This window comes from Lolium rigidum, chromosome 1 (assembly GCF_022539505.1).
Source record: "Lolium rigidum isolate FL_2022 chromosome 1, APGP_CSIRO_Lrig_0.1, whole genome shotgun sequence".
Taxonomy (NCBI): Eukaryota; Viridiplantae; Streptophyta; class Magnoliopsida; order Poales; family Poaceae; genus Lolium; species Lolium rigidum.
Window position 1 is genome coordinate 187212980 of NC_061508.1, and position 11876 is coordinate 187224855.

Here is an 11876-nt window from a genome sequence, read left to right on the forward strand (position 1 = left end):
AACGTGTGTATACAACTTGCAGGTAAGATCATAAAACAATGCATATCATGATGAAACAATAACATGTTCAGATCTGAGATCATGGCACTCGGGCCCTAGTGACAAGCATTAAGCATAACAAGTTGCAACAATATCATAAAAGTAACATCTACGGATACTAGGCACCATGCCCTAACAATCTTGTGACTATTACATGATCAATCTCATCCAATCCCTACCATCCCCTTCAGCCTACAGCGGGGGAATTACTCACACATGGATGGGGGAAACATGGCTGGTCGATGGAGAGGCGTCGGTAGTGATGGCGGTGAAGATCCCCTCCAATTCCCCGTCCCGGCGGAGTGCCAGAACGGAGTTTCTGGTCCCGAGGCGGAGTTTCGCGATGGCGGCGGCGTACTGGATGGTCTCTTGAAATATGGTCGAACCCCCTGGCATTTTTAGGTCGAAAGGCATATGTAGTCGAAAGGAGAGCGTCGGGGGGCCGCCGAGGCGCCCAGACCATAGGGCGGCGCGCCCCCCTCCAGGCCGCGCCGGCCTGTGGTCTGGGGGCCACGGCCCCCCTGGTTCGCCCTTTTGGCCCTTCATCTTCACGGTAAAAATAAGCCCATTGCGATTATTTCCGGGGTTTTTCCTGAAAGTCGAATTTCTGCACAAAAACGAGACATCAGTGCAATTCTGCTGAAAACAGCGTTAGTCCGTGTTAGTTGTATCCAAAATACACAAATTAGAGGTAAAACAATAGCAAAAGTGTTCGGGAAAGTAGATACGTTTTGGACGTATCAACGAACTCCACGATTTTCTATCTAGATGCGATCTAGATGTTGTCGATTGACAAGGGATCCCGCCCGGATGACAAAATCCAGTCGTCTCATTTCTCACAGACGGCGCCAATTGACGAGGGATCCCGCCCGGATGATAAAATCCAGTCGTCGCATTTCCCACAAACGGCGCCAATTGACAAGGGATCACCTTGCCAATGTCTATGGATTGTAAACTTGGGTTTCGGGGAAGAGCGACGATGAAGATTCCGGGAGCGAGATTGGGCACACGATATACCTAGCTTCGGGTACCCTCGGTGGAGGATCCCTACGTGCTGCTAGCAATCTAGTATATGATCACAAGTATGTTTACAACGGGCGCCGTATGCAGAACTATGTTGTCTATTTGTTGCCCTCCTTTTTATTTGGTGCCATGGCTAGCTTTATATATACAACAAGCCTAGGATTTTACAAGAGTCCTAGTCGACTACTCCTTTGGGTTGCCTTCTTGGGCATTCTCCATATTGGGCCGAGCCGGGTATGGTAATAATGGGTACCCGAAAGGTATGCCCATGACAACTATATTGTTTGAAAAATTAAAGAATAGGTTTGATCTTGATCCTCATATATTAGTGGAAGTTACTAAATCTTTTTCTAACTGTTTAAATGTTCCTAACAAGGGGTTTAAAGTTTATGGTGAACCTCTTAAGAATTCTCCATATATTGCTAAAGTTGAGAAACAGGTTAAGCAAGCATCTTCTGTGATCATAGAAGAATATGTTGAATCTCCTCCATATCCAAATAGAATGAAGGAAAATTTACTCACTACTGTTGCAAATAAGAGTGCTAGAAGATGTCATGAACCATATGAACAAATTGACATGAAGCACCAAATTTCGGCCATCAAAGAATTAAATGAAGAAACTCCTTGTGATGTTAGTAAACCTATTATGTCTTGTGAAGATTCCACTAAGGTAATTAAAGGTAATACTACTAAAGTTGGTAAACCTATTATATCTTGTGCTATTGGAACTTCATGCTATCATGGCCTATGTGATATTGGAGCAAGTATAAGTGTGATGCCATATTCTCTATATCTTGAAATCAAACATTGATCCCATACACATGGAAGAAACATGTAAAACTATTCAACTTGCTAGCAAAGAGTATATTTGTCCTCTTGGTAGATGTTAAAGAATTAGTAGGAAAGATTAAGTACCCTGCTGATTTTATTGTACTTGGTTGCTCCCAAGATGCATTATGTCCTACTATATTTGGTAGACCTTTCTTACATACTGTTGGTGCTTAAATTAGTTTACCAAAAGAGAAAGTATTCATTAAATGTGTTGTTGAAATGTTAAAATTTAATTTTTCAAAGTTTACTGATAAGCATTTCTAAAAAGAAAAATTTCAAAAAGATATAGTGGAAACTCTTGCTTCTGTGGCGGTTGCTTCATCGGACGCGGTGGAACGATATGTACTTAATCAAGAGGAGCCATTTAATAATGAATAAAGAGAGGCACTAGAACAAATATTATCTCAACAACCACCGCAATTGGAATTGCATATTCCACCTGCTAATCTAGGATTTTTACCACCACCTAAAGTGGATCCTAGCTTTGAATTAAAACCTTTGCCTAAAGATATGAAACATGCATTCCTAGATGAGAAGAAAATATATCCTCTTATTATTACTGATAATATTTTAGGAGAAGAAGAAACAAAATTAGTGGAGGAGTTGCATGCTCATAGGCTAGCTATTGGCTATTCACTTGATGATCTAAAAGGTATAATTCCTGCTTTATGCCAACATAAGATAAATTTGGAAGAAGATGCAAAGCCTGTTGTTGATTACCAACGCCACCTTCATCAAAAAATGAAATAAGTGGTAAGAAAAGAGGTGATTAAACTAATTGAAGCCGGTATTATTTATCATATATCTGATAGTAAATGGGTAAGTCAAGTTCATTGTGTACCTAAGAAAGGTGGAATAAATGTGGTTCCAAATGAGGAAGATAAACTTGTAGCTCAGCATACTGTTACTGGTTATAGAATGTGCATTGATTTTAGAAAGTTAAATAAAGCTACTCGTAAACATCATTATCCTTTTCCATTAATTGACCAAATGCTAGAAATATTATCTCAATTCATATTTTTGCTATCTTGATGATTATTTTGGTTTTTCTCAAATTCCTGTACACAAAGATGATCAAGAAAAATACTAATTTTACTTGTCCCTTTGGTACTTTTGCTTATAGAAGAATGCCATTTGATTTATGCAATGCTACAGCTACTTTTCAAAGATGCATGAATGCTATATTTGCTGATTATATAAAAAATATTATAAAAGTATTTATGGATGATTTTTCGGTGTATGGTACATCTTTCAAAAATTTCCCATTCAATCTTAACAAAGTTCTGCAACGGTGTGAGGATCAACACCTAGTCCTAAATTAGGAGAAGTGACATTTTATAGTAACAGAAGGTGTAGTACTTGGGCATCAGTTTCAGGAAGAGGCATAGAAGTGGACCGCGCGAGGGTAGAAGCCATAGAGAAGCTACCATACCCAAGGGATATTAAAGGTATAAAAAGTTTCCTTGGGCATGTTGGTTTTAATGGAAGATTCATTAAAGATTTTTCTAAAATATCAAAGCTTCTTACTAATCTTTTACAAAAGGATGTTTCGTTCTCTTTTAATGATGATTGTGTGGAGTCCTTTAATGTTTTAAGGAATGCCTTGATAAATGCTCCTATAATTCAACCGCCTAATTGGAATTTACCCTTTGAGATTATATGTGATGGAAGTGATTATGCGTTAGATGCTCTGCTAGGACAAATAGTTGATAAGAAACTAAATGTCATATATTATGATAGTAAAACTCTTGATGGCGCTCAAAGAAACTATGCTACTTTATGAATAAGAAAGATGCTAAAACTAGGCTTGTTAGATGAGTTTTATTACTTCAAGAATTTGATTTGCATATTGTTGATAGAAAAGGTGAGAATAATTATTTAGCTGATCATTTATCTAGAATGAAAAATATTCCTGTAGACCCCACTCCTATCAATGATAGCTTTGCTAATGAACAACTTACAAACATTAATGTGTCAAGTGCAAGAATAGCTTCTCCATGGTTCACTGATTATGGTAATTTTATTGTTGGAAAAGTTATACCAGCTCACTTTACTTACTAACAAAGAAAGAAATTCTTCTATGATCTTAGACATTATTTTCTGGGACGATCTATTTCTGTATAAGAAGAGTGTAGATGGTATTATTAGACGTTGTGTACCTGGGTTTGAACATCAAAGCATTATTAAAGATTGACATGATAGTCTCTATGGAGGCCACCATGCGGGAGACCACACAGCTGCAAATGTATCACAATCCGGGTTTTATTGGCCTACTTTATTTAAAGATTGTGCTACTTATGTTAAAACTTGTGATAAATGTCAACATGTGGGAAACATTAGTAAGAGAAATGAAATGCCTATGAATTATTCACTGCCTCTTGAACCATTTGATGTGTGCGGATTTGACTTTATGGGACCATTCCCGGCCTCCACATCAAAGCATACTAATATTTTGATTGCAGTGTATTTTGTTACTAAATGGGTGGAAGAAATTTCTATAAAAAGTACTGACCATGCTACAACAATGAAAATGCTTAAGGATATCATCTTTCCTAGGTTTGGAGTACCTAGATTTTTAATTATTGATGGTGTTTCTCACTTTATACATCAAGTTTTTAAAAAACTTTAGCTAAATACGGTGTTAATCATAGAGTAGCATCTCCATATCACCCAAAAACTAGTGGTCAAGTTTAATTAAGCAATAGGGAAATAAAACTCATATTGAAAAAGACAGTTAATAAAGCTAGATCTGATTGACCAACTAAAATTAATGATGCTTTATGAGCTTATAGAACTGCTTCTAAAAATCCTATGAAAATGTCTCCTTATAGAATGGTCTATGGAAGCATGTCATCTACCTGTAGAATTAGAGCACAAAGCTAGATGTGATGTTAAACAACTCAACTTTGATTTTAAAACCGTGGGAGAGAAAATAATTTTAGACTTAAGCTTACTAGATGAATGAAGAAATGAAGCATATGAGAGTGTTAGGCCATTAAAAAAAGTTAAAATTTGAGGAAGGAATTCAAAGTAGGAGATCAAGTGTTATTGTTCAACTCTCGATTCAAGTTTTGTGCAGGAAAATTAGCATCAAGATGGCAAGGTCCATTAGTTGTGCATGAGGTCTATCGCTTTGGAGCCATCCGTCTTCATAGGGAATAAATACGTAAACCTCATGTTGTTAATGGACAACATCTTAAGCATTATATTGCAAGTGAAAATATCATAGAAAAGATGGAGGAGTTAAATCTCCAGAGTCCGGAAGCCATAATTGCAAAGAATTATCCTCTGCTAGACAGCAGAAACCAATAGAAGTTGAGATCAGGTACATAGCGATCTCGAAATCTTTTCATATTTTACGATAGTTAATTTTTGCAAAATAATGAGGTTTTGCGAAATATTTGGACGAAACGGAGTCGCGAGGGGCAAAAGGGGCAAAGTGGCGCACCCTACCTTGCCGGGCGCGCCACCCGAGGTCTTTTGACCCTCGGACTCCCTTTTCGCCTCTATTTCGACTTCAAATCTTCGTTTTGACCTAAAAACAATCAATATATATCCTCCTCTTTGCCGATCTAATCTCGCATCGAGTTGTTTCGAGCGAACCTTGTTTTGTACCCCTGTTTTTAGATCTCGCCTTCGCTTGAAGTCATGTCTTCACGGTGGAGCACCCCAATTGGAGGATTTCCATGTGCTTCCATAGGGACCTCACTACAAGAAAAGTTCCGATCTACAAAGTCAAATTTTCGTCAGGTAATGGCCATTTTTCGTCGCCTATGAGCCTAACCCGACAATATGAGTTCTATGGTGCATACTGCGTCAGGTAAGGGATTACCATAGATTTTTCGGTGCGTAACGTTTGGGCGCCCTTTGGCGACGAAAAATCGGGCCGTTGCAAAAGAGTTTTCGGGAGGCCGTTGACTGCTGACGTCATGCAATCTGACACGTGGCAGACGCCATTAACTGTCCGATAACGCCGTTAACCCGCTAAAACGCCGTGGTAGATGGTAGACCCACCCTAAGGCTAGCCACGCCTTAAGCAGGCCGACCCATTTAGTTTGCGGGCCGGGCCAGCTGACTTGGTTGACCGGTCAACTGTATACTGGGCTGGTCAATTAGGTACGTGGACCAGGCCTAACTTCTCAGATTGGCTAGTCAAGCCCAGATGCGAGTCAGAGAAGGGGGTAGAAATAGGCGATGGGGCGCGGCGGGAGGTGACGGAATCCTTCCCGCCCCCTTTTCGCTTTTCGCCGATGCGAGTCGCAGCTCCCGCCATCTCCATCCTCGTCTCTGCGCGTGCGCCGTAGATTCTCTTTTGCATCAGCCACGTTGGAGATTTGCCTGCATCGCTGGGAATTGCGAACCAGACGTTCCTCCAGGGTCTGGCCCGAGGGTGCTTTGAGAAGCGGTTCCTGCAACAACGCCACTCAGTCTAAATAACTAAACGGGCCGAAAATTGATTGACCAATGCGAGCCAAGACAAGGCCAAGCTACCAAACGCGCGCTTAGTATTTCTTTCCTTTTCTTTTTGTTTGATGCGGATGGGTGAGATTGAAGTTATGCGGTCATGCCTAGCCTGCCAGATATGGAATTGATGAATAGGGAAAGAAATATTTGTCGAGTAGCAACAATCAACGATGATTGTGATGGAGATTTTACAAATCTTACCTCGCCGAAAGATATACCATGATTCTGTAGCTCTTTCATGAAAATGAAAGGAAGAAGATAAAGAATTAGTGGGCCTACGATATGTGCTTTATACCAATAGAAAAGCAGCACTCAACGATGTACATTTGGAGTGCCGGAATACTACTTTTAATATAGCTATACTTGACAAAACAAAAGGATGTGCATTTTTTGAAAATTGAGAAAGAGGTCAACATTTACGGGCAGTAAAATTCATCAAGATTTGTATCATCATGTTGTCTCGTGTTTCTATTAAATTAAAAATTGAGATATGTAATCAAACATACTTTTGTAGGTTAGGTAACACTAATTTAGTACTCCATCCGTCACTAAAAGGATATCATAGATTTATGTAAATTCGGATGCATCCAAACAAAACTAAACAAACAATACCTATATTTGTAGGTTTTGGAAAAAACATTTTATTATTTGAAAGTATGTGAAGCTAATTTGGAAGTTTGTGAATTAAGGATGGAAAGTACTACACACTTTATTTACGTATAGATCCCCCGTATTCTTCCAAATTAGCACATCAGCCCCAGAGCGTGGCTTATAAATATGCCTCGTCGTCTTCCCACTTCATCTATCTCCCATTTTATTTACCCTCCTCCTCCTCTCCTCTTCTCACCCTTTCTTCATCACCAAATAAACCCCCAAAAGTGTGTGTCCCGGTGAGCGCGCGCAGGCTAGGGTTAGGCGCGTGGGCGTGTAGTGCGATGGCCGCATCCACACCCCAGTCGCCGCACCACCAGCAGCAGTCGTCATCGCCGTTCGTCGAGTATATCAGGGCCCCCGGCGGCCTCGACAAGGTCCTTCTCCGCGGCGGACGCAGCTGCTCCGTCGAGGTACCCGATTCGAACCCTTCGCCATCTCTGCCTCCTTCTGTGTGGGGCGAAAAAGGGTTGGGGCGCTGCCGCGGGTGCGCGATTCGTCCGGATTTGTGCCATTTGTGCAGATCCGGCGGGAACTCGGCTGATCCGCGTGCTTAGTATGCGAATTCTACGAGGTTCGTGGCGTTCGGGTCTGTGATTTTGTTTTGTTTAGATACCCGTTCGGTTGAATATTTAGTGCTACATTGCATGATACGCGTGTTTTGCAATCGAGCGGGTTCAAATTTGGTCACGGTTTTAACTAGTATTTTGTTTCGTTGTAGAAAGTGTAGTTTAGCATGGCCGCGTGGGGATATGCTTACGATGATTGTGATAAGAATAGATATGCCTTCATGTAGTTAAATTTTGGCCGCGTATTATTTGTATGGCAACTTGTGTGTTTTTTATTTGCAATTTTGAAATATTGAATTCAACTTTCCAGATTTTATAAAATGTTGTACTGAGGATTTGTGACTGTTAATTCTCTATTTGCCAAGTTGTGGAAATGATATAATAATTTAGCAAAAAAGCATAAAAGAGTAGTATTAGTTTTTTTTAAGGATTTGTGCCTCATTGCATCTTGTGTACCCCTTGTAGTGTAGATTCTGTTTTGGATGGAGAACATTCTTACAGGCAATTATTAAGAGTGCTTGTTAATGGCTGATGAATCCGCCTCTGAAACAAGTTATCCTTATGTTTTGTACAATACATGTTCCGTTCCTTATGTTGTTCATTGTACTCTTAAAGTAATTTCTGGAACAAGTGAACGCAAGTGGTGGATGATCTTGTTTGTATCATACTAAGAGAGCCTCTAGTCATGTCCATTTTTTTTTCATTTTTTTTTGTTCATTGTTTTGTCCCCATACCATTTGATTTCAAACTGATATCATTTTGTCTTCCATGCGCTGAACTTTCAGTTTGTTATATTGTAAAACCACACTAAGTAAATGATATGTATCACTAAATTATTCTGTATTCTCAGATCCGTCTTTTTGGCGGTCAAGTAACTTCATGGAAGAATGATCATGGGGAGGAATTGCTTTTTGTCAGCAGCAAGGTACACAATCCTTTAGCCATGTATGATATCTTTGCGAAATTTTGTATTCATTTGAACATCTCGATTTGGAGAACATTCTTGTTATGCCCCTGTCACTGCTGCCTGAGTGCAGTACCACTTTAAATTGGTTCTGCCTCATCTCTGCATTCTTATTTGTTCTCATGATTTCTTATTATTCTATCATTGTGTCTCAACTGGGCACTCCTGTTTTTTCTCTCAAAAGTTAATCGTGCTATATATTACACTGCTGTGCTCGTCATATGTACAAGTGTCCAAGCCAGGTTTATGACTCAATTATTGAAAGTAACTTCTCTTTTGCAGGCCAATTTCAGACCCCCAAAAGCTCTCCGTGGTGGGATACCAATTTGCTTTCCCCAAGTATGCAACCTTCACCTATAATCACTTGGTCACGTAAAAAGTATTTTCTGCTGGTCACTGAGAACTATCATGTTAATGCAGTTTGGATCTCATGGAAATCTTGAACAACATGGATTTGCAAGGAATCGGCTTTGGACAATTGATGATAATCCACCCCCTTTACCAGTAAACCCTGCAATTAAGGCTTTTGTTGATATTATACTGAAGCCAACTGAAGATGATTTGAAGACGTGGCCACACAGGTTTGTATTAGAGGCTTAAACAATGGGTCGGGACATTTACCCCTTATATGCATGTGATCATGTACAAATACATATCTCACTCTGCTTTTCACTTATTCAACAATAACAGTTTTGAGTTCCGCTTGAGAATTGCTCTTGGTGCTTTGGGAGATTTGAGTCTCACGTCTAGAATCAGGAATACCAACACTGATGGAAGACCTTTTTCTTACACATTTGCATATCATACATACTTCTCAGTTTCTGACATAAGGTATTTTCTTGTATTTTTTTTGCTTCTTTGCTCTGTGTGTTCTTATTTATGGCATTTTGAATTGATCTCTGCTTGACTGCTCCATTTGTTTACATTGATTGGAAATTCAGATTTTTTTTGTTACCATTGTGCATTATTTTGGTCCTGGAGCTGTTATATCTGTATGTAGTTATGGACGCGAATCGGTCCAATGCAAGCATACCTTTTTTGTAAGAACTTCAACAATATGGATATATCTTGATTTGTTTCTGAAATTGTCATATTGGTAATTTAAAAAATCGAATTTATTGAACTGATGACCTGATCAAAATTTCACCCTATTCGAAGTTTGTTTTTGGAAACCATGTTATAGATTTGTGATGCAGCATAGTACTACTTGTAAGGTGTCATTTCTCAACTAATCATGGCTATATGAGCATGTAAGACTGATTTAATTTTGACAAAGACTCATTGCGAGTTGCAGTGATATACTGATTCTATGTTGCAAAATTCCCCATATTAATGCTACACTGGTCAAAAGATAATACAAATATTTATATGGAAGGTCAAAAGATAATACAAATATTTATATGGAATACTGATTCCGGTGTTTGTGTCACTTAGAGATTAAGATGTGTTACGGTATTACTGTGCTTTCACAAGACAAGTTCATCCAACGGCTTCTAGTGCCAAATTCTTTTTCATTTTTCTTTGATCAGAAATCATGTCATGGGTAACAATATTTGAGGCTGCAACAAGTATTCTGATTTTACCTAAAAAATTTATCAGTGAAGTGCGTGTTGAAGGGCTGGAAACTATGGACTACCTTGACCTTAAGAAGGAACGTTGCACAGAGCAAGGGGATGCTATTGTGTTTGAATCAGAGGTAGGTGTATTACTTACTGTTAAATATGTAATGTTACAACAATAAATACCTGATACCTCATGCTGCTTATCTGTAATTATATTATGTCATAAAGGTTGATAAGGTATATCTTTCTACACCCCCCAAAGTTGCAATAATTGATCATGAGAAGAAAAGAACATTTGTCGTGACAAAAGAAGGACTTCCAGATGTTGGTAAGCTTCATTTAATGGAAAATTTTCTTATGCTGAATTTAATCAAGGTCTGTTGCTGTAAATTACTTTGACCTTCATTATTACCTGTTGTTTTCTAGTTGTTTGGAACCCTTGGGACAAGAAGGCAAAAGCTATGCAAGATTTTGGTGATTCAGAATACAAGCACATGCTGTGTGTGGAGCCTGCAGCTGTTGAGAAGCCTATTACCCTCAAGCCTGGTGAAGAGTGGAAAGGAAGGGTAGCGCTCTCAGCTGTTCCTTCCAGCTACTGTAGTGGGCAGTTAGATCCATTGATGGTCCTTCATGGTTGAGAGTTCCACTTCTGCCTCTTGTACAGGTGATGTTTTACTATAGCTAAATTATGTTAGTGGTTTTAATGCATGGCTTGTTGGATAAAGTTTGTTGCTTGGATATTTATGGTTATGAGTATACCTGGTATGAGATTAGCAACTGAGTTTATGATGCCCATGAGACATGCTCGGTCTGAATTATTGTATGCTCAGAGGGCTTAGTTTTGGCTATATAAGCTGAGCGGGTCAGTAGACCTTCAATTCAGCATGAATGGGATACCACCTTTTAGTGATGGTTCTCGCTTGTTTTGGCCCTTTTACTGCTTTAGCGTGAATGGGTTTTGAATTTGTAAGCTTTGGGTATTTCATTATTTGTTGGCAATTGAGAAACACTACATTATGGACAGCTAATTGCATAATGATCATCACTCCAGTGAATATTTTCTCATATGAATTGTCAATTATGCACCACCGTGGGCACCTAATTGCACAGTAACTATCATTTCCATGAACCTATGATGTACTTATCCTCCCATTCTAACACAGTACATATTTGATCACTGCAGGAGCACCTCATTGCCCTTACACCTATTTGATGCTTGGCTGACTTGGACAACGCCTTGATCTTTCTTCCTTTCCATTTTCATCATCCTCAATCTTTTGCTTTTTTGTATCTACTAGTGAGTAGTAGGGTACTACGGAAATAACAGACCATCTCAGCTGCTTTGATCCTAGGGCAGGTCACCTCATCCGTGATATAGTCGATCAGTGGAAAGTACTAGCAATCGCGCTGTAGTAGTTTTGTATGGTTCAATGGCCATACTGAGGAATGGTACCATGTGGCGTAATTGGATGGGTCCATTGCGTGTCCTGTTGCAAACATATCTCGATGTAGGTTTGCATGCTATAAGTTGCAGTCATTTGTACTTACATGATTCCAACTCTGTTAAGAACACCTTCATACCGATGTTTTTTTTTTTTTTTTGAAACGAGGCAAAAGCTTTGCCTTTCATTGATATAGGAGAAAAGAGTTGCCCGTTTATGAGGAAAACTGGCAGAAAAACCGTTACAACACGACACCACACGCCAGCCCCGAGGCCGCACTCCACACGGGTCGACGACCAACCAGGTCGACACCACACCTCAACGCAACAGG

General features: G+C 39.5%; 1 protein-coding gene across 1 annotated transcript; it reads left to right on the top strand.

Annotated features, from left to right (window-relative positions):
• Nucleotides 1-7251: 7251 nt before the first annotated feature.
• LOC124686247 (putative glucose-6-phosphate 1-epimerase) lies at nucleotides 7252-11602 on the top strand. The gene is made up of 9 exons (XM_047220231.1): nucleotides 7252-7421; nucleotides 8428-8502; nucleotides 8824-8880; nucleotides 8962-9122; nucleotides 9232-9372; nucleotides 10141-10237; nucleotides 10332-10431; nucleotides 10530-10767; nucleotides 11287-11602. Exons 1-8 carry the CDS (start codon nucleotides 7293-7295, stop codon nucleotides 10739-10741), a joined length of 972 nt encoding a protein of 323 aa, XP_047076187.1. The 5' UTR covers nucleotides 7252-7292; the 3' UTR covers nucleotides 10742-10767; nucleotides 11287-11602.
• The last annotated feature ends 274 nt before the right edge of the window (nucleotides 11603-11876 follow it).

Bases quoted from the DNA above. Each gene is read 5' to 3' on its own strand.
- LOC124686247 (XM_047220231.1), top strand. From the start codon at position 7,293: ATGGCCGCATCCACACCCCAGTCGCCGCACCACCAGCAGCAGTCGTCA. The intron at 7,422-8,427 runs GTACCCGATTCG...CTGTATTCTCAG, and splicing joins GACGCAGCTGCTCCGTCGAG to ATCCGTCTTTTTGGCGGTCA. The intron at 10,238-10,331 runs GTAGGTGTATTA...TATGTCATAAAG, and splicing joins CTATTGTGTTTGAATCAGAG to GTTGATAAGGTATATCTTTC.